Genomic DNA, 23,718 nt, shown 5'->3' on the forward strand with positions numbered 1-23,718 from the left:
TTTCAACAACTAAACACGCAGAGAGAACGTGTGAAAAGAGGGGACAGCAGGCAGGACAAATGACGATGACAACGTTGTTATTCATAGATACTAGAGTTATTATTTGAGAGGCTCAGTGTTAGCTTGGTCTCTACCTGCAGCAGGTGTGCTTTATGAACCAGCTCTCCCTGCCTCCATGCATCTGTCTTATCTTCATAGATGATTTTTACCCCCGGTGTGCGTTAGTGACAAAGGCACAACCGGGGGACGTCTGTTTAATATTTGATGATTGACATTTTTGCCGCCATTACCGTAAAAGCTCCCATCAACAGCTTGATTTATTCCAGTTTGGTGATACATCAGACACATTTAGTAAGTTTTAATCAACTCCTTGTTGAAAGATGCAGATGCATTTCAGAGTGCTGTGAACTGACTGTCAAGTGAGCCTGTCACTGCGAGGTGTATTCAGGGGCCGTCATAAATGTGCAATACAGTCCTTTCATGGCATTTTTCTGTGAATCAAGAGAATCAAGTTACAGTCACAATGGCCACATCAAGAATGTTTTCTAAAAGCAACTGTGATTTAGTGCGTTTACTTGCCCCTGAGATGTTATTGGGGAAAAAAATCGCAACTTTCACTGCAATTTTTTCAAAAAGCTGTTGCAAAATCAGGCTTTTTGGGCCGCAGCAATCACAGAAAAAAACGCGAAATCCTGGAGGGACTGCCGGTGGTTTAGACATTAATGGCTGTGTGTTGAGTTATTTTGAGCAGTCAGTTAATTTACACTGTTAAACAAGCTTTACACTGACTACTTTCCATTTTATCAAAGTGTCATTTATTCATAGTTGTCCCATGAAAAGATCTAATTAAATTTGTAGAAATGTGAGGGGTGTACTCACCTTTGTGAGATACTGTATATTGAAATAACACATGGGAGATGATAATTATCAAGCTAAACAAAGGCACACTAACATTGTTAGAACCTGGTGGCATTGTGCTGGTGGAGTATAACAAAGCCAAGTCATATGCAGAAGGAATATGTCTGGAGGAGCCCCGGGATCTGACGTCAGACTGTTGTAATGACTTGAAGCAGACATCCTGGTTATGGAAAGTTTAGTGACTCTTGTGTTGGAGTGCATTATGTTCAGTCACTCTGTTATTTCTCTTCTTTGCTAATCTGGTAAAGTAGGCTGCAGGAACCTGCAATTTGTCACCAGAACTTTCAATCATCATGTCACATCCCCCCTATTTTAACCATGAAATAATGAATTAAAAATTACTTGAACATACATAAACATATCAGAAGTAACTGCTACGACACAAAGCATCAAAAAAATATCTTGCCCACATTATCTAGTTTGGCCCATGTCCCATCTGTTACAATGGAGGAGGCATGCTTTATAACCTTTAATGCTGCCGGTCTGCAGTGGGTGCTCTTAGTATTTGGTCTTCACCTTGAGGAGCAGTTGTGCAGTCCATCTTCTTACACCAGTACAGACGATGGCCTTTTCTAGTTTCATTCAAAAGAATGGGAGGTGTTTGTTTTTGCTTGCTTGTATTTGTCAAGTCTATTTTTTCAAGGATTTCCCTCCATTGTCAAAGAAACTATCAATTCTGTCAAATAACTGAACTACAGAAACAGTTAAATGGTGTGTTAAAGCAAAACTAACCCAGTGTTGGCCACCATGTCAAGTAAATTGGTTCTAGAGCAGGTTCTGAACCAGTGCCTAATTTGGAACCAGTTCTTTGTGTTTCGACTGCCTAAGAACTGGACCTAAACAAGAAAAATTGGTTCCAGAGTAGCACCAACTCCATGCTGGGCTAGAATAAAAACACTTACATCAGGGGCTGGGGCTAGGGTTATTGTGATGTGGCTCTCTCGTGGCCCTTGTCTGTGGAAAAGCTAGCAGTCGTAGGAGGTGGAACCTACTCTTTTTATTTTTTTTAAAGTTATATTTTTGGCCTTTTTGCCTTTATTTTGTAGGACAGCTGAAGAGAGACAGGAAATGTGGGGAGTAGAGAGAGGGGAAGACATGCAGGAAATGGTTGACCGGCCGGGTATCAAACCGGCAACCCCTGCGACGAGGACTGTAGCCTCTGTATATGGGGTGCTTAGACCGCTAGGCTACCAGCGCCCTGGAGGTGGAACCAACTCTGAACTAGCACTCGTATCAGGGCCACTTTTCGATGTGTTCATGGTTCCAAGTGATAATCTGTACCTTATTTACACAATGACTAGTTTTAGCACAAATGGTGTGTGGTCTTTGGATTTACTGTTTAGTGTAATACCTGTCATGCAGACCCCCAGTCACTCAACAGTGTCCTTAAACCTCTGAAAAGAGTAACTTCAGCTAACACTGATTGAATCTCATAAACACAGTGCAGTATAATTTTATAAAAAGAGCATTTATTTCAAAGGTTTTTTTCTTTTTTTTCTTTTTTTTCGCTTCGGAGATTGAAGCACATAGTAAAGCAACAGTACAATGTTCAGAAAATATAAGTGTGATGCTGTAACATTTTTTAATCTTATCTTCTTAACATGTTTTTTGTTGTAATACTGGAATATTCTGCATGTATACTAAAATAAGAACTTTTAAAATTGTACAAATCGGTACCATAAAACTTGACAGAGAATAAAAACGAGGCGTTCTCTCACTGCAACAAACACAGATTGCTAGTTTTCCTCTTGAACAGGGAGAAAAAACGAAGAAACGCCAAATAATGGAAAATGAAAGAAACTGAAACAAAAGAAATGAGAGAGGTTGTGTTCACACAGGCGGAAAAGTGCAGTTGATAATCAACTTTTGGCAGCACGTTTCTTACTGCTGTCTAAATATGAAAAAAGCATACTCTATCCATGTTTAGACAAGCGTAAGAACATCAACTCTAAGCTGCCAAGAGTTAGATACAAATTTGCTCCTGTGTAGCTGCAGCCAAGAAAACAATAATTGTCATAATGGTAATAATAATAAAAAAACAACAATAATAATCATAATAATATAATAATAACATTAGAAAAGAGATTGAACAAGAACCCACACACTCAAAAAGGATGTTCTGGTGTCGGCATCTCTGTATATGTGACTGAGAAAACACACCATGTTTCATTTTCCAGTGTGCACATTTTATGTTGAGAAAGCAACATGTGTTGATACAACAGATGTTTCTGGCAACATAGCTGCTGTTGAGGAAAACAAAAACAGTGTGCATTTTCACAGCCTACATTTACCTCTCGCAGACACAGCACATCCAGTTTTCAAGGGTGCACGAGGCGCAAGTTGGATCCTATATCACATGTCTGCACATTGCTCTGTACATACCTAACATGGAGAATAGTTTGCTTTCTTAATATACTTCTCAAGTTACAAAAAGAAACAAAAGGAAACAGAAAACAACAAAATAAAAGAGAGAATGCACTGCGTTGCAAGAGTGTCCATTAAGTTTAAGGCGATTTTTAGAGCTCACAGGTTTTTTACTCATTGTGATTGATCATCATTGGTGGACTCTGAATGAGGAAGTGATCATTCATTGGTGGACTTGATATGGGAAGTGATTGTTGATGGGAGGAATGGAGGAAGGGTTAGGGGGGTGGGCACAGGGGGTGTGGAAAAAGGGCAACTTTTCTTTTTCAAAATTGGATCCATGTTGAGTCTGTCTCTCCTTGCGAGTTAAAAAATGATATTTGTGTAGCATCTTCACACACGCGCGCACACACGCACTCAGTCCTTGTGTGTTTATTAATCTGTGTGTAGCTACTGAAGCTAGCGGTCTCTATCATTACACTTGTTGTGTTTACCCCTGGAGTTGTTGTTTATTTATTATAAGGCCACCATACTGTGAAGATGCTGCAAGCACCTTCAAAGTATCAACAACCCAGAGTCCGTCACGCTGTCTAAACCACAGAACCTGCTGAACTTTGCACACACAACAAATCTGAAAAAGCTTCAACTTTTTTGACCCTACTGAAACATCTTCATTGCCTTTTTAACACCATACAGTTGCTCCTGTACTAACTTTTTCTTTCAATTCGCTTCCATCTCTTTCTTCCTCTCCGTCTGGGGGTCTTTTAAAACACCACAAAAAGAGCAGCTAAGGAAAATAAACCCCAATCAGGAACATTTGAAGGGGATAAACTCTCTCAGGAACCATTGAGGAAGCATGTGAATCCAGTCCACAAAGTATATAGAACCTCTAAGAAACTAAACAGTTAGCTATAAGCAAGTCATTTTGATCATACAGCAACACAATTTTTCCCAACAATTTGCCTTCAAATTGGTGACATATCAAATCTCCCAGCCCTGCAATGCTCAAGTCTGTAGAAAGAGAGAGGGAAGGAACAAAGGAGGGAAAGAGAGATTTGGGAAAAAGCTGGGGGTTCAGTTCGAGTCCAAGCGTTCATTACATGTTCATTAACAAATCATCTTGGAGGACGAAGGGGGCGCCACAGGAAGGAGAGCTGTTAAAGTCCGTTGACAGAGTGGCATGAACTGATCAGGTGCTAGTTGGTAACAATTAGGTATCGAGGAGTGTTAACCCTCAGTTAACAAATCCTCATGGAATCAATAAATCCGAAGCCGGTGGGGCGTCCACTCAATAAGACCACTGTTAAGAGTCCTCACCATCATCCCCATCGTTTATGGAGCAGTCTTTGGTCCCGTACAAATCCGCCAGCTTCTTAAACCTCGGCCCCCAACTCTGCAGATAGTCATAATCCAAGTCAGACTCTGTTGTGACCGACTCGAGGGAACTCAACGATCCGGCCAACGATCCTCTGCCTTCGTATCCGTAGATCTGAATCGAGTCATAGGGGGGTGCAGTGGGGTCGCTGTCAGCCTCTGCAATACGAGTCTTAATGAAGTCGTCCACGTCGACGCTGTTGGCTGCAGGTAGGCCGCTCCCGGGTCTAAGGGGGTATTGAAGCTCTGGTTTCATGTCCTTTCTTGGGAGGAAGCCGTTTGCACCGTCTGGGTTCTTAAGAATAAGGAAGAGAACATGTTGTTTAAAATCAAGCATTCAGATAAGTATGTGAAGAGACTTCATTACTTAGATAATTACTTGAATTGTATGTAAACAGAAACACATTCAACAACAATGACATTAATGTAAATTAATACCTGTAAAGTTGCGATGTCGAAAGCCTCTGTGTCTTCCTCACCCCCTCCCTCATCATCATAAGTGATAATATTCTCCCTGATGTCCTCCTCCTCAAACACTATCAACGGCTCCTTCTTCTGACGCCTCAGTGCAACAAACAACACCACAATTGCTGCCAAAGAGACACACAAACACATTATTTAATCAAAATTGTTCTGCATAAAGTGATTGCATTACATTTCCCACAAAATGCCTGTGAAAAAGGAGAAAAGGGAGCACTAGATAATTAGTATGCACTGTGGGAGATAGTGTAATTAGACTTCAGACATATTAATTAATATCATTATTGTATAGTGCTGTACACACACGCACCATCTTAATTGCAGTAGGTTATCAACATGTCAGAGTTTCAAAGGTTTTCAGTCAGGTAGAGCCACAATATGAGTAAACTCTGTTGGCTCAAAGTGATCACGTCTCACCTCTGTAACACCTCCGTTACTACTTTCAATGCTGGCACAGAGGTGAGATGGCTTGGTCCCACGCATTCATATTACATTCATATTAAAGGTGAAACATTACAGGGGCGTAAATATTGCACCTTTATTTGGCAGTATGAAAAGGGCTTCTGTCAACACAATACAGCAATGGCAATTTAAAGCGCCAAGCAATGAAAAACTGAAACTTTAAATTCTTTGTAAAGATGTGGTACATATTTTCTGTCAGTCATTTAACCGCCCCATGACGGCCTTGTTCACACTGTCACTGTGCAGTCAAATACTACTAATAGTTCATTTCAAAGTTTAAACAGATTAGTTCCTTTGAAAAAGTAAACAAGAAGTTGTTCAGATGTGCAAATTTAATGAAGTCCTCTTGATCTGAGGGCAAAGTGTGAGGTCAAGATCAGCTCAAGCTAGAGTGGAAGTTAATCGATTTTACTAAAATATCACTGGATTATTTGAAAACCCGAAGGCATCAAAAATAGAAACATAACATTGGAGGCACAGCGGACATTTGCTGTGTAAAGTGTCTGTTACACCAGGTCAAGTTGTTTTTCAATTGGAGCAGTTCAGAAGCTGCAGCAATGGTTTTGCTTGTGCTGGCACATCACTGATACCAAAATCCGTCCCTTCTTTGGGGTTGGCAGATTTAAGGTCTGGACCAGAAAGAGGATGCAAGAATGGATGTTTGTAGACATGTGATGTTGGCCAAGGCTTTGCGGTATGTGGATAAAACTTAATTGCCACAGCAGGTTGTCCAGGTGTGATATTTGGGGAGGACTTTTACAGAGGGGGGGTCAGCTCCAAATGTTTAAGCTAACTGTCTAGACAAGTAAGCAATTAGAAAAAGCTCAGCTTCTTACCCAGCAGGATGACAATACAGGCCAGTATAGCTATCAAGGCCCCAGTGCTGAGACCAGCAGGTAGGACGTAGGGTTCCACGTTACAGGACAGGACACTGTTTTTGCTGTCACAGGAGCACACTCTGATGGTTAACGTGTTGGTGCTGCTCATGGCGGGGAAACCATTGTCGTTTATCTCGATTGGAAGGTAGTAGACATCCTGGGTCAGACGGCTGAATCCTTTCCGCATCACAAAGACGCTGGCTGTGCTGTCTGCAGACGGAAGGAGAAAAACGTTTATAAGTTACAAGGAAAAGTGAGTAGGTGATATAATAGGAAGATAAACTACAGAATGCTCTGCTCAACTCTGTTTAGAGATGGCTTAATTGTACAAGTGCAAACTGGGGAAACTTGGGAGGCATTTTGGGAGCTTCATCGCTCAGCAGATAGTCATTGACATTAATATTAAAAGAAACAAGATAATATGAGAAAATACAGAGGGATAATAGTGAAAAAGTGATCTTTGACAAACTGCAGTGTTTCACTTACTTACTAGCGTTATTATACATGTGTTGTTACCTAGTTGGTTTACCTTTAGCACTGTAAAACTAAACAATTACTCAGATTTAGTCCTTTACATCAACTCAAACCCTGACCTTTTTCAGCATATTCCCAACTTTTCTTGATTCTTGGTTTTTTGTATATTCATCAAATGACTTCTGTCCTTCACTTTTTTCCTTGAATGAGTTTTTAATTGAATTTCCCTTTTATGAACCAAATCCGGTCCACATTCTGTACCACTCTACCTTCAAGATCTAATGAAAAGTTATAGTGATAAAAATGTTGTTCTATTATTAACTACAATTCAAAATGTCATCAAAAACTTTATCAGATAAACCTCCAAGGCACTCACAGCATTTTTTTTGTACCTAATTTGCTTAGAAGATAGTTTAGTATAATTAGGGGCGTGGCTTATTTGACTGACAGGTGGGCACATTGTAGCTGTTAGCCATGATGCTAAAGACCTGCCTCAACTCCACTTCTTTGCCTCTTGTTAGGTCGACCAAAAGTTAGGTTGAATCAGCATTTTCAATATGGCGACCACTATCATAGGACTAGAAACCAGTTGTTGACATCAATAAGACCATGCCCATACATATACATATATACAGTCTAGGGCTGAACGAGTAATCAAATTCAAACCACCATCGCAATGTATTAGAATGCAATTTTCAAATCGCAAAGGCTGCGATTAAAAAAAAAAAAAAAGTTACACAAACGTAACCTTACGTGACATGCATGCAGTAGGTGGCCGTAATGCACCTTTCAGCTGGTTTGCTGACGGCCAAAAATCTCTGAAGAACGAGACACGTGCGAGCGGGGGATGAAGAAAACAACTTCAGCCACGCTAAGTTTTGATTTATTGTTTCGTTGTTGACGTCTTTAAAAATGGCCTCAGCAGAAGAACCAATCATATTGAGGCGTACAAAATAATCAACACGCTGAATATCAACATGTGGAGCAGGCTTATAAACAATCTCTGCAGACACAGAGTCAGTGAAGACCCAGACAACATGTGGATTTACTGCAACAGGACAACTGAGCAGAATCATATTTCAGACTCACAGTGTACAGTTTTCTGTCTACTGGTTCTTATTGAGAAAAAATTGCATGTTTGTCAGCCAGGAGCGCAACTGGGTCATAATCAGTCCAGCAGCGGAGAAAAAAAGAGAGCCCCCAGCCCCTAGCTGAGCCTCTCCTCTGTGCGCAAAACCATCGAAACATGCTTTACACTTAAAACACTTGTTTGGCAGAATTTTGTTAAGTAGTTGAGGTGAACGCTTACAAGACTGCAAGTCAAAGTATTTAGTAAGTTTTAGGGATGACCACAATTAATCGAGTATCGATTATTTGATTGTTAAGAAATTACTCGAAACACAAATTTTTGTTATCAATTTTCCGTTACGTGGAACAAACATCATGTGGTCTCCTATTACACTCATCTATCAGGGAGGTGTTTTAAGTTTAAAGCATGTTTCGATGTGAATCAGCTGACTAAAGGTGTTGCGCTCAGCGGAGACGCTCAGCTGGGGGCTGCGGCTGCGCGTCAGGTCTCCACAAGCACTTTTTTAAAGAGGATCAATACAAAACTGCTGCCAACAACGACACGGACACGAAGTTTGACAACTTTACACAGGACATTTCCAACCTTTGGATACAAAGGCAACAGACTGGGGGGGAATTCAGGTACACTATGTTTGCAGAGCAGCAACATCAGAGCCGTCTGAGCTTTTCTGCAGCTGGACTGATTATGACCCAGTTGCGCTCCCGGCTGACACCTGATCGAATACACATGTTTATTTTCTCAATAAGAACGAGTAAGCAGAAAACTGGACACTGTGATTCTGGAGTACTTTTCTGTTAGTAGTCTCAGCCTTCACTTTATAAGATTATGTCCGCGTAGAATATTTTAATGAGCCTGTTCGTTGATATTCTGCGTGTCAAACATGTGCCTGTATTCAATCCCGTCAGTTATATGCATTTTGTTCCTGTAGAAAATACAATTTAGGGGGAAAACAACATATTTAGCCTTGTTTTTGATGTAAGAATAATAATGTTTTTTTAATCAATTAATCGATAATTGATCGTTAACATTTCCAAAAATCGATCATGGAAAATACTTTAAATGTACATCCCTATTAAGTTTACAACTGTAATTCAAGTAGATAAATAAACTGTCTCTCATATTAATTCATGCTTCATTTGCCTTTATCTTAACATAAGTCTAGCCTATGAGAAAGAACAGTTTGTGTATAATAAATCTGATATTGTTTACTATAATACAGATTGATTTATTGCTTGTGTTTGTTGAAAAATACATGAAGAGTCAGATTATTTTCCAAAATCGTTCAGCCCTAATACAGTCTGTGACTTGTTTTTACATCAAGCCATTAAAGTTTGCCCCTCAAATTAACTTATCTTGAGTCCAGAAAGCCTTCCTATCGTTAATGGTTTTTTAAACATGTTAAGTTCTTGAACAGGAAAGCATGTAATGCTTGCATTAACAAAATGAAGTGAAGGTAAAACAAAAGAAAGATGCTGTACATTAACTTGAACAAAAAACAGAGAATACCATTTTGTTCTATCTAACTAAAGATTTAAAACTTTGGCCACAAAGGAGTGCCAGATAACCCCCAACTGTCTCTATTACAGACGCAACTGTCATCTGTTGCTATCAACCTCCTGCCAACACCGGTACTCCCAGACAGCTGTGCAAGTGTATGTGTGTGTGGATCTGAGGCTTCTGAGAATATGCAGACAGATGGGATAAATGACTCCCCATATATCTGTCTACCAATCTATCCTCTTCTCTTCTATACTGTGCACTGTCTGTGTATCTGTATGTTAACAAGCCAGGTACACAGGAGCATACTGATGATAAAACACTGCTGTGTATTGAAGATAAACTCCTTTATTTCATTATAGTGCCCAACAGATATATCAAATCCCACACCTCCCTACCTGATGTTTGTGTAAAGCTAAACTCAACGCAATCCTTATATCAACTTACTTGTTCCTATTTTCTTCAGTCCCTCTCTCCCTCTCTGTCCTCTGCTCTCGCTCTCAATTTCCTTCTGTTAGTCCCTCTCCCAGCACTCACAAAACTTAATTCAATCAGTCGGCCCCCAAAGATATATGTACAGACGGACAGAGACCCCACTGCAATTAATGCAGCCCGCAGGACTTGTGTGCATTTGTGGGTAGGTGTGTGTGTATGTGTGTGTGAGAGAAGGAGAGGGAATCTGAGCACCTGCTGCTCTCTACAAGGTAGTGTAATCCTCCATCTGGTTATGCTTTGATCTAATCTGAGTTAAAGGGGGGGAGAGACCAGAAACACTGAACTACCTGAAAGGGCTGGAAAAATAAAGAAAGACAAAGGAAAAGAACATTGAAAAAGTAAAGAAAGACAGAAAAAAAAAGATAAAAAGAAAAGACAAAAGGACAGTTATAGTCAAAGGAACATTTAAAAGGCTTCCTACCTCTGTTGTCTGTCACGGAGAAGTTCTGATTGTGGACAACTTCTGGAGCAAGACTGAAGGTGAAGTGTTGTCTGACAGCCATTTCATCTTTGTCCACTGCGCTTAATGTTTCAATGATCTGAATCACAAGAAAGATACACATCAGTGTTAAAAGCTGTGTGTGTGTGTGCAATTTTAAGTTTGTTGAATTGAATTTATCCATTACATATACCAGCATATCAAACGCCTCCAATACCCTTCATTAGCCGTTTCCAAAATGTCCTTGTTTCTTTTTTTATATCAAAGGCTGAAGTAAATTTAGCATAAATATATATAAATATATATATATATATATATATATATATATATATATATATATATATATATATATTTATACGACTTGTGATGATGAGAAACAACAGTCATTGTTAACAAAGAGCGAGACATTCGTCCAAGCTAGCAAAAAAAATCAATCAATGTTTTTCTATCAAACATTCAAAGGCTTTGTTGAAAGTGAATGAAATTAAACAGCTTAAACAGAAATATAAACCAGATTCATTTAAAACATCTGTGTTCCCTCCCCTCTATGGTAGGTAAAGGAGTACTGGAAGGGCAAACGTTAAGGGCCTGTGTCCATTAACTTCATCTTTGCGCTGGTACTGCTCAATTTCTGTAAAACCAATGTTGTCTGGAGTTTTCAGATTCTCAGCTTACAGCTTAAAAACGGATCAACTTTGTAGACGCGACCACATTTCTCAGTGTCACTAATCCATCACCAACCAACCAAAACGAAGAATGGCTGGCTCCTCTTAGATCAATTGTGTCAACAACAATAGCAAAGGTCAGTATAGACAATACTGACACACCACTTTTTTCGTGGGTAAAGTTTCCAGGTCTTGAGCTTCTTCTTATGCTATGACACAATTTCAATCATTATTTTGGCGCTTTCTTTTGAAAATTCCTATGAATAAAAGCTAATTGGAGCTTCATGAGTATTCTAAAAACAGACTTTAAAGGTGACATATTATGCTATTTTTCATCAAAATATATTGGTCTAAGAGGTCCCCAAAACATGTCTTTAAAGTTTATTGCTCACACTTTGAAATCAGATTTTGGCATGCCTGTAAACCCCTCTTTTTCAGCCCTGCTCAGAACAGGCTGTTTTCTGTGTCTGTGCCTTTAAATGAGAATGAGCTCTCTGACCACGCCCCCTCAGGAAGTGGATGTGCCCTCGGCTGTCCAGCACATTGATCTAATGTTTACATGTTGGCTGAATATACATGGCTGCTCACAGACCCGCGTTACTTCAACGCTCTGAATTTGATCCAGAATCTGATTCTGACGGAGAGGCGCCTGCAGCAGGACCTTTCTGAACGATTGGTCACAGATTTTGTGTTTCTTGTTGTTTTATTTGTCAGTATGTCGACGTGTGTCTTGGTACACAGCTACAAACATGTAGCTATGTGGCTATGCTAACTAGCGCTAGCACTTATCCATGAAAAATAAAATTCATCCACTAGATCTTCTAATCTGAAGACGTGGGGAGTAAAACCGACCTTTGTGTTTATTAAGACAGCCTACAACTAGCATGCCTCCCTCCTAAGCTCCTTGTTAGCACACGTGTGCAGGTAATGAAAAACGGAGGAGGAGTTGAGTTGTATTTTATACAGTCTTTGCGCTGAACAAGCTCCAAGCTCTGACTTCCGTTACAGACCGGGTGTCGTTGTGATGTATGAAAAACACTGAAAACTGAAATGGCTCGTTTCAGCACACATTTACAGAAAGGTGGAGAATTTTTTTTCATTTTAGGGGGGTTTGTCGACATGCCAGGGAAACATATTTCAGGTAGAGAACCATTAAAAAGTCGATTTTGCATGATATGTCACCCTTAAAGTAGTTGCTGCTTAGCTGTTAGTGTCACAGGAACATTTTCATAACGAAGAAACAGTAAGCCCCAGTGAAAATCCTTCTGAAATTGATGTTGTGGGGTCCAGCACATAAAATGCTGTTTGTGGACACAGGCCCTAAATCAGCTTGGATACTGGTTTATAGGTCTATATTTTGTCAATGTACAGTGATTATAATGTTATCACAATCATGCAGGTTTTGTCATTTGCATGTTAGAAAAGACATATATTTGTATGATACAATATGTCTATGTTGTTTATTGCATTGATATCAGGGGATACCTGACACTTATCCCAATAAACACATAAAACACAGACATGGAGTACAAACTCGCACGGACATACCTTCCCCGGAGAAACAGATTCGCACATGAAGACCTCTCTGTTTGTTGCAAACTCTGGTGGATTGTCATTCACATCTTTTACTTTGATGTTAACACGCACTTTGGTGTCTTGGTGATGGCCTCCTGTACTCAAACAAACATGTAGAAAAACACTATGTATTAGGCAAAGTATCGGCATTCTGCTGCATACAAAACTCCAAAGCAGTGACACAATCATTAAAGACAAAATGTCTTTTGTGTTTCAATCTGTGTCTGGGATTGCTTGTGTGTCTGCATTCTAATCCACGCTTGGCATTGTTTAAACAAGAAGCTAGCTATGAATATTTTCCAGAAAGATTACCTGTCAATCAGACAGCCTCTCAGCTCTCCTCTATTTGTTATTTTGATTGGCTAAAATTACAAACATGAGTTTGTGAGACATCAAAATATCCAGTCAGACAGTGTGCCTCTCTTTCAGTCAGCTCCCACGCTTTACCAAAAAAGTAACAAAAAGTGACAAATGTCAAATTATGCCTGCTGGAGATTTTAATGAAGAGAAATAAAGCGATGCAGACAGAATGATAAATAAACATCCAAAATAGACACGTTCAACAAGCTCTGTTCATTTAGAATATTAACAGAGAAAGACTGAGAGGTGGATTTTTCTATCTATCCACTCAGCTTTAAAAGACGTTTTAAAAAAGACAACCCTGTATTTCTAAACCATACTGCCTTGCATATTTGCAATTCAAGTCAGTATGACTTTTCACTACCCTGTTATTACCAGGCATTTATTTAGCTTCCCAGGGCCTGTTAGCGGTTAGCGTAGCCTGCAATGGTCCTAGCTTTGTGGGCGGCGAGCCTGTTTCCATCTGGCCGTCTGGCGTCTAGCACGCCACAGGGAAACCACGCGGCGCTCTGCGAGTTTTGAGCCCCGACCACAGAATACCAGGGTGGGGCCTCTGTGGCTCACAGTTTGCAGAGTTTTTGGGGCCTTACCCGGGGAAAGAAAGCTCCGGAGGGCCTGTTGGTCAACTGGCATTTCCCTCTTGTCCTCCCCCACTCTCTCTTTAGTTAGCTGGAGTGTTTGTGGTGGAATAATTTAGTGCTGCTATGACTGTTTTCACTTCAGTTTTTTAATCTCTTTTTAACTGCATCAAAGTTCAAATAAGTGTTTCTGTAAATAAAACTAACAGCTCAACTTCTTTTGTGTGGCATCAGCTGTCTGGTCTCTATAAAACGAGAGAAAACTAGAAACTGAATCTAGATCTTCGTGTGATTGGCCGGAAATTATGAGCCAAATGTCGATAACTTTCACATCGACCAATGACTAACTGGACACTGCAGATCCTCTTCAGTGTCTGTTTCCAAATGAGAACAACATGCAACGTGGACAAACATGCATGAAGGGAACAGTGTCTGGCTGTTGACACCAAACTCGGACCACAAACAAAAACAACTACATAAAGCCAGTCCTTCCTGACACTGAGGATGAATATTTAATAAGTTTACTAAGGTTAAGGCTGTTCTTCTCTGACATTCACAGCAAAAAAAAAGCCTTCTTGATTCCTGCCCAAAGGGGGAAAAATACATTAAAGGCAGCAGCTTGAATTCACAAAAAAATTCGTACAGAAGATGTCATGGAGAGGATCCAGCTTTGCAGAATGACAGGTTGGGCTTTGGCTGGCAGCAAATGTACAGCCTGGTGGCTATCTGGGATTTTTCCATCTGTTTGTTCACATTCAACTTTGTCTCTCCCTCCTATAGCTGAATGCATGCTGTCTGTTTCAGCTGCACAGATCAGACAGTGATTAGAAGTTTGAGTTTGTGTTCAAAGCTTCTATCAGATGAGGAGTTAGGTGTAAGAGTGTTCATGCAGACTCACCGATCTCTGTGGCTGACACTGATATATTATGCCAGGCCTGTGTTTCTCTGTCCAGTGGTCTTGTTGTGATGATCATGCCGTCGTCTGAGTTTATGCTGAAGAACTGCTCAACGTCTGTGTACCGTGGGATCATATACCTAAACAGGAAGTTAGAATACTTTTATAGAAGTGCTGTAACACATTAGGAGATTCCTAGAAAGTTGCATTAAGCCTCAGGAGGTTATGCGATTTATGCTAATCTTATGCCCGCTAGTTATGGTTTTCAGGGCATTCTGATATTTCTTGGGGCATTTCAGGTTCCTGTTCTTTAGTTCAGAGAATGAGTACAATGTATTTATAGCTTGTATTTTAAATCAAAAGTTCCCCTGACTTTCTTTAAAAATAAAAAGGAATCATGATTAAGTTGGCCGTGTTTAGCTTTCAATATATGGGGTTAATCTGGCTACCAAAAGTAACACAGCTTGGCAGGTTTTGCAGTAATTTGGCTCACAGCTGTTTGAATCAGCAATGTGCCTCACTGCATTTGAAGTATCAACAATATGAGGTATATATTTCCTTCTTACCAAGTCTAGACTTATTAGTCAAGCTATGTTCAGAGTCCCACTCATTGTTTTTCAGTTGATTGTTATGAAATGTGCCTGGCTCTGCTTTTGTAATCCTATTTTGCATTCACTGGGAAACTTCTAACAGTATGTAATTTGTGATTTCTGCATAAAATATACAAGTGTAAAGCCAAGCTTCTCTGAGTCATAGTGTTTGTTCAGTGTAGCTGAAGGAACATTGTTTAAAAGTTATTTCTCTGGTGATGTTCCATCAGAATTTAAAATAGTGTGAAAATTTAAATTCTCCCTCTGCTTCAAGCCTGACTCGCTAAATTGTGTTTGTGTACAGTGTGTGACTCGGCGCCTGCTTTACCTCACAGGATTGTTGGCAACATCGGTGTCCTTGGCGTGGACCCGTCCCACCAGGGTGCCTTCAGGCGCATTCTCCTCTACCTCAAAAGTGTAACTAGGAGCTACAAACACAGGAGGCTCATCTGCATCCTCCACTGATATCTGCAGACAAACACCAGAATTTTCAACTGAGTCCTGTGATGTCTATCCAGACTCACACACCAACACATGCAATCTCTGTCACTCTTGGATCACACGCTGTAACTTTTAACTACACAAACACAATAATTCAGCACACTCATACTTTAACAAACAGGTTTTTACATGCGTACCTTTATCGTGGCTTCATCCTTGTAAGGTCCCCAAGCGAGGTACTGAGGGTCAACATGAGGGTTGGATCCCTCCACCTTCAAAGTGTATGACCTTTTCGTCTCAAAGTCCACAGGCTGAAAAAAAGAGAAAGAGAGAGAGTGCAGAATTGATCAATAACTTGATTAAAATATTCATCCTTGATTTAAATCAACATTAACTACATGTTAATATTATATCTTCTCAATTTGCTATGTTCTAATGTCTGACTCTTGAAGAAATATGCTTAATTTCATTGCAGACTCTTGCTTTAAGAAGTGCAGTGAGTTCCCAGTGTCTTACCCTTTCCTTCTGCTAGGGGGAGCTGTTGCTACATGAATGGAACCAGGCACAAAAGCCCATGTATTGGCAGTGGCAATCCCACTATTACAACTATTACACAGCAACAAAACCAGGAGTTACCTGAATTGTGACTTTTACTTCAAAGTATTTTGTATTGCATGATACTGCATGACTTGAAGAGTGTTTGGGAACACAATGAGTCATCTGGCAGTTTCTTTTCAGCGGTTTCATCATCAGATTAAAAAAAAAAAGAAGGAAAAAAGGTCACGACTGTTTTTAATGAGCCAGGATTGGGTTTGGGAATTTGGGACACCACTGGATAAATGGTAGTAGAGAGTGCTTCAGGGTCACACAGGTGGAGAGGGAATTGGACTCCCACACAACAAGAGCTACAGTCTGATAACTGTTACACTGACTTTTTTCCTCCTCACACCTTTTATCATTGACACAGGAAAATTAGGAAAACATTATCCTTTAAAAATCCTGCCATTGGTTTTCGATAGAGCCTGACCTGAGATTAAATTCACTCATATTGAACTGAGCTTCAATTCACTTCCTCAATATTGGGAGAAAAACCCATTGACTCCTAATGGCCTTGATATTGAATTGACTTGAGTGTTTTTCAGGTACGCCGTTCAATGCTGACTTCACACATTACCCTCACATTAAACTTTCATTCTTCCATCAAAAAAAGTTGCACAGCAGTTACTAAGCGACCAATACTCTGTTTGCGGGTGTGCGAGTATGTGCCCTCCTCTTTCTACTAACTTTGTTCTCGTGTGTTTGAATGTATACTTCTGAATGGGAAAGTTTTAAGACAACACTTTTCTTTGGCACACTTTGCATAAAAGCTGTAATACCTCAGGGATGCTCCCAGCTACGATTAGGACGACTTGTGCATTGCCAACAGCAGATGGCTAAGACTTGCACCCATCCGGAGCTCTGACGTAGCCATAATCACTGTTCTTTTGGGTATCATTATTGTATTTCTAACCCAGATAATATCCACTATCCCCCTTCACTTCTATTTCTCCAGCTGGTAAAGAGATGTTGAAATGGCAGCGTCCCAAGAGCGAGCTTGAGCTTTTCATCTCCACGCTACCCATCTCTTAATGAAATCCTGGAGGGACAAGAGGAGCTCATAAGCCATGTGCGAGGGGTTGTAAAAGCAGAGTGAAGCTGTTATAAATTCATGACTTTGACATACAAGGTTTACCAAAGGTTAAATGAGATGGAAATGGTCACCGTGACTACTAACTTAAGAAAATAAAAGTTTGAAGCAGCAGATTGACATCTTTATTTTTAATATAATGATTTATTTAATACACCGCCAACTGCACTGTCTTAAATTCTAGAGGATGCATTAACATCTTTATTAATCCACAATCTGCAGCTTTAAGAAAAACACTGCTGGAGCTTTGTTTGTCACGAAAGAGAGAATTAACTAGTGGTTAATATGTTGAAAGTGTTGCAGCTTGGTTAGGTTTAAAGCAAAAATGCTGGCTTCATTTTGAACACCATACTTAGAGAGGAAGTTATACAAAAACAGAGTGAAGTGTTGTGACGTATTCAATGTGACAAATGTCTGTGAAAATTCTGAAATTTTGTCTTTGGTTTTTCTTATCCTTGTTTGACCCATACTTCCAACCAAACCACCTCCTTCTCCTGGACTTTCTGGCTCTTTACATTGCCTCGGGGATACTAATACTTTTTAATCCCCCTGAGCCATCACAGCTGAATTTAAAGGGACATCATCCCATCAGGTCAAGTTGTTGGAGTGGGGGCCTAGGGCCTGTACTGGTAGAGGAATCTTATGAGTGCCACAGAAAAGTTAGTTGGAGTTCGTCCCCAGTAGAACCTGAAATGGCGAATATCAATTTGAACATCAATTCTTCCTATGCTCCTGATTCTTTTGCACCTTTTCAAGCTCTTGAGCTGCTGAAGAAGTTCAAGAGCTCAAACGTCTGCCTTTGCTAACACTGGTCTGAAGGAGTCAGGTGGTATGGGGATCTGTAACAGTGTGCTAACGAAGGTTTACACTATGCAGCGTTGTTATGTCGAACTCTGCAACTTTCTCCCACGCTTTGCCCTTTTCAAGTAAATATAGATCCTTCCTCCTAATCAGCACATGGTCCCAGTTTTTTAATGGGCTGTTAATGCAACAGGCAGCAACACGGTACAGCGATGTGAGAATATTATATAATTGCCTGCTTTTGTCATAAGCGATCAAACATGGCGTCCATTCCCAATCATCTTCTGGCAACACCTCTGAGAGCAGCTTGCAGTAGCTCTTTAATCCATCAGATTCAGAACTGTTTTCATGTGATGCCAAATGACTCAGTTCTGGAGGGATGTTTTCCTCTCAATGGATTGTTCCACGCTCATTCAGCCGCAGCGGCATCCGAGTCTGTCGGTGTCTAACGTGTTGATGACAGGTACAATGCTAATAGGATAGATGTGACCCAGTTATTTCATTTTCCTTTTCCTCGTCACGCTCCCTCTACCTCCATCTCCTTTGCCCTCTCTCTCTCTCTGTCTTCTACTCTATAGATCCACTCACTCTTCATTCTCTGCCTCTTTGTGTAATCATGGTGAGATAATAATATTCACGATAATGCCTCCCCCTCTACTCCCTCTCCCTGCACACACACACTCGCACTAAAACACATACACATACACACACACACACACACACACACACACACTCCTCCTTAATATTCCGTGGACTGCTTTCGTCAGGACACAGTTGAAAGAGAATAGCTGATTAAAGCCCATCCCCGTGTGTGTGAGCGCGTGTGTTTGTGAGAAGGGGAGTGAGAGAATAGAGATTAGTGAAGGGTACTCCCGATACCGATTTGAAAGTGTGTATAAGGTGTGCTGGTACATGTGTGTGTGGTGTGTCAGCGTCTATGATAAGCCTTTAAATTTGCCTGGCACTGCCTTCAGGGGGCAAAAGGTGTTGATTTCCCCTGAGACACATCAAGACACAATTATTACACACACACACACACACACACACACACACACACACAAACACACACATACACACGCACACACTTCTACATACATATTTACACACACAAATTGAGTCAAAACACCAGTGGCGTTGCATGGTATCTCTTATGCATGCCTACTCACACACAAACACACAAACACGGACACACTCCAAATCAGCATCAGGTGATTTAACTGTTATTCCTACAGACTCAGGGACTCGCTAAAGAGCAAGAAAGTCAAAAAAAACACACACACACACACACACACACACACACACACACACACACACACACACACTACACACACACACTACAGGTCACTCTTGATTTCCACACATGTGCAGAACAAACTTCAAAGTCTGATTTTGAGGATAGACTGAAATAAACTAAAAAGTTCTTGAGGGTTTGTTTACGATTTTGCTGCTTTTATGGTACTGACATACAGTATTTTCAAATCTCTCAACTCTTTCTCATAACTGCATGTTTTAAAACTGTTCTTATTTTCAGAATCCAAAGGCTGACATGACTACAAACTGTAGGATTCAATTGAGTTTACAGTAACAGTTGTGATGTCCAGTCTACATTTCGGATGGAAAATCACAAGCTCAAGATTAAACGTCATCAAAGTACCCCTCTGTACAGTATTTTTATTTTTTTTGGGGTTGTGAGCTTAAGTGTCTGGGCGAATTTGGTATCCATTCAAACATAGATCCAAACAGCATTATGTCACAGTTTTAACTTTTTCCTTTCATTAGAGGTTGTAGGCCACACAACCATTGTTTAGTTACATTCACAAAATGTAATGAGTGTATCTTATTGAAACCGAAACTGAGGATATCCAACTGAAAACTGTTTTGATGCAACTTTGAACTGATTCAGATTTGAAGGTTAATGTCTCAAAATGGATTCAGGCACTATCTTTCAAAGAGACATCAGTCTGTTTAACTGGGGGCTACATTTCAACATTTTAACATCAACAAAAGGTGTTCCACAAGGCTCAATCTTAGGTCTGCTTTTGTTTCCGATTCACACTAACATTTGTAACGACCCAGTGCTTCATTTTTTAGCCGACTCCGAACATCTTGCCATCACAGCAGTCTTTTTACAATCTACAAGATATCCTTTACAACTTGGGACTCGTTTTCAATGCTGACAAACAAAACTGATGCTATTCTCAAGAGTGAGAGCAACAGAACATAAATATGGTAATGTGCCTAGAAACTGAGACAGGATTCAGAGAGTGACAGAATATCAATATTTTTCGACCGATGAAAAATTGATATCCAGCTGTCATTTCAGTTATTATTTCAGGCAAACATTGGCATTCTCTATTGAAACAAATTAATCTGTCCAATATTTTATTAAAAAAAAGGTTGTGAAAGCAGATTTTGAAGATGATGATGTTATTCACAGGCATGCACCGTATCGTCCACAACCCCCTGATTGCTTTGATTGATCTGCATCAAGGTTATAATAGTTTTGAAATGTTTATTAGTTGTTTTTTTTTTATTCTGTTTTGGCTTTTTGTTTCCAATTTCAGATTCACTTTAATTAGATTTCCACTGTTTTTTCAAAAGTTAGTTCTAGTTTCTATTAATTTCTGTGTTAGTTTTAGTTTTTTGGTGAAGTGGGATACTTTTCAGGGTTGAGACCCAAAGGGAGCTAATAAAGACACTATGAACAAAAAAGCTGAAATAAAAAAAATTGGCAACCAACAACAGACTAGCCACACGGTTAAGAGTGGGTCTTACCACCTCCTGTCCATTTTAAAATCTAGTTTTAGATCTGATTCCCCCAGGAATCCAGCCGCCTCAAAATCCTAATGTATGATTGGCTATTTGCCTAGTCAGAGAAAATATTTATATTAAAACTAAGTATATAGGCAGTATAACAGAAATGCAGCACTAAATGCTATATACTGTATTGATATGTGCTCACATACACATACATGAAAGTCAGGGACTCAGCTTTCTCCTAGGGAAAAGTCAACTACAAGACAACTACTCAAGGCTCTACATCTCGTACCTTGATCTAACATGCCAGAGGCTGTTCACCTTGGAGACCTGCTGCAGATATGGGTACGGCCAGGCGTGAGATTTACAGATCACCATTATCGATCTCATCCACAGTGACTGACACTGTTTCTGGTGTGTCACCGTCTAATTTCATAACTGTACATACATTTGTCTTCATAACTCAATATTGTTGTAGAAATGACCATTGCACCTCAATGATCCTGGAGTAGAATTGAAGGTTTATTCTCATTACTTTCCAGAAAGCCCAAAGTGAGGCTGACTCTCTTCATATAAAGTTTAATTCAGCTTTGCTTGTTTTAAAATGAGGTCACTTACTCTCTTTAGTTTCAGTAATATTCAGTGGGGTGTAAGCAAACAGGCGATGCATTCTGCCTTTCACTGGGTCACGGCCAAACACAAGCGCACAAATGTTTTGCCCCGCATGAGTGTAATCAGTTCCTCTCATTACTGTGTTATACTGTTGTGCTCACAAGTATATTAAGTCAACTGCTTCTTGCCTCCTTTGAAAACCACATATTTTAACTGCTCCCATGTGCTTTCCTTTTAACATGTAACCAAGAAGAAGCAATCAGTGTTTTATGTCTTTTTAGATTCAGTCAATTCCCACCTGAGCCAGCACAATCATACTGTAGTTGTTTTAACTGTTGGCTAATGTCTGATCCGTGGGTTAACTGCCTTGCTCCTGGGCACATGGGTGGAGGGAGTAGAGAGGAGAGGGGGCACCGCTCGTTATGATCATTCACTCATTTCCCCGCCCGGTCCTTGTGGCTCCAGTGGGAAGAGAGAGCCTCTAACCCTCAGTCTTAATACCATGCTGTAGCACGGCGCTCTGAAGGAAATCGCTCATGCAGGCGGTTGTGAGAAAAAAGCATGAAACAGACTTGTATCGATTGATTCAGATGACAGAGTTTCCCACAGCATCAGTGAAAACAAGCTGCGGGTTAAGGCTGGCTGCTCTTTTGAGCAACGTCATTGCTGTATGAACAGGAAACGCCTTCATGATTAAGAGTACATACTCTGATAATCATATATTTCAAGGCCAAGCTTTTCACCACAGAGAGGTATGGTGAGTGCCTTTGTGTGATACAGCCGGAAGTCATGAAAAGCAAACATTGTTACATTTTCTTTCACTTTGCAGGACACATACTTCTTTTGGAGACTATTTTTGGTATCCATTTCATTTTCATCCCCTTCACACATCGCTATCTCGCCTACAAATGATTTCTTTTTTTAACTGAGAGATAGAGAGGTCAGCTGCCCTGAGAGAGAAAGGCAGGCTACCACAGCTCACTGAAAGATTCAGTTCAAAATCCTGACCTGCAGCCAAACATATAGTACAACAATATGTGTCTGTGTGTGTAGGAAAGACAGAAAAAGAAGAAATGAGTGAGTTTCTGTGTGGCTGACAGTGCAGTCTGTGTCTATGTGTGCGCGTGTGTGCATTAGAGAGACAGAGGAAAGAGTGAGGGATGGATAAAGGAGTGAGAAAAAGTAATTGTGTGTGCTGCGCTGGATCACTGACAGCTATAGTTATAGTGTGTGTGCGTTAGTGTGTGTGTGTGGGTTACAGTCACAGTGCAGAAGATGAGCTCTCTGGCCCAGGGAAGCATGAAAGTTAATGCACTCTGTCTCTCTCACACACACACACACAACCACAGGAGTCAGTGTTCATACGGGACACAGTAAGGAACAGTGAAGGGAACACAGCAGAACCTCCCCTCTGCCTCCACCTCCTCCACTCAATACTTTTCTTGCTTTTTTCAGTCCTCCTTTTTGTCCTTTCTTTCAGCACAATAAACAGACACAGAGTGAGTGAAATGTGGGTTGGCTGAGACTCATACTAAACCATTTGTGTCTGAAGGAAAAGTGCTGTCGCTACTACTTTTTTGGGCTGGTAAATTGAGGGGAACAACAACAAAAAAAAAGGGTTGATGACGCACTAATTTCAGCAGGAGCTCACTGCCAAAGCAGCTGGTGCCAGCCAGTCTTACTTCTGACCAGCTCCCTTTACCACAAACCTCTACACACAAATGTAAATTCTTCCCTCAGAGATCAATCACGTCTCATCCTTTCATGGCTGTTCAAATGTTCCATAAAGGCCATGGATCTTGACTGGATGTACAGCAACAACCAACATATATACTGTTTATTTCTCTCTGTTTATTTTAGACCTTTTGCAGATTCAGCTCTAGCCCACAACTTAACTGCTGATTCACTGTCACCACTCTTACAAAAGAGTCTTTGGCAGTCAGCTCTAACGCAGACAACCCCGGATACAGAGACTACAAAAAAACATTGAGATTGGTTCACTCAACCCACATCCCAAGTTTGTCTCAGATACATTTGACAACATATTTTTGACAAAGTAAACACTAATGCAACATAAAGGCAGGAGGTGGTGGTATAGTTACATCAACACTTTAAAAAAACTGAGATAAACATCAACTGCTTAGCCCACACAAGTCCTTGAAAAAGGTTTGTCCTGTAGCTAGCTTATGGACAAAAAATCTGGTGCTTGTCTGGCAACAGACCGACAAATTGAGCTGTTCAGGCAGGCCATGGAGTCAAGTTCAGTCCACAGTATATCAGCTGATC

At 40.4% G+C, this 23,718-nt stretch overlaps 1 protein-coding gene across 1 annotated transcript in view; it reads right to left on the reverse strand.

Annotated features, from left to right (window-relative positions):
* Positions 1-2,367: 2,367 nt before the first annotated feature.
* The window catches only part of cdh11 (cadherin 11, type 2, OB-cadherin (osteoblast)), a 108,792-nt gene continuing 87,441 nt past the window's right edge, over positions 2,368-23,718 (reverse strand). Inside the window, exons 9-16 of the mRNA XM_034681439.1 lie at positions 15,773-15,886; positions 15,463-15,602; positions 14,548-14,684; positions 12,685-12,806; positions 10,454-10,571; positions 6,435-6,686; positions 5,095-5,246; positions 2,368-4,951 (exon numbers count right to left, since the gene is read on the reverse strand). Of these exons, the coding sequence (XP_034537330.1) occupies positions 4,586-4,951; positions 5,095-5,246; positions 6,435-6,686; positions 10,454-10,571; positions 12,685-12,806; positions 14,548-14,684; positions 15,463-15,602; positions 15,773-15,886 (1,401 nt within the window). The 3' untranslated portion in view covers positions 2,368-4,585. The remainder of the gene's footprint in view (positions 4,952-5,094; positions 5,247-6,434; positions 6,687-10,453; positions 10,572-12,684; positions 12,807-14,547; positions 14,685-15,462; positions 15,603-15,772; positions 15,887-23,718) is intronic.

This window comes from Notolabrus celidotus, chromosome 4, assembly GCF_009762535.1.
Source record: "Notolabrus celidotus isolate fNotCel1 chromosome 4, fNotCel1.pri, whole genome shotgun sequence".
Lineage (NCBI taxonomy): Eukaryota > Metazoa > Chordata > Actinopteri > Labriformes > Labridae > Notolabrus > Notolabrus celidotus.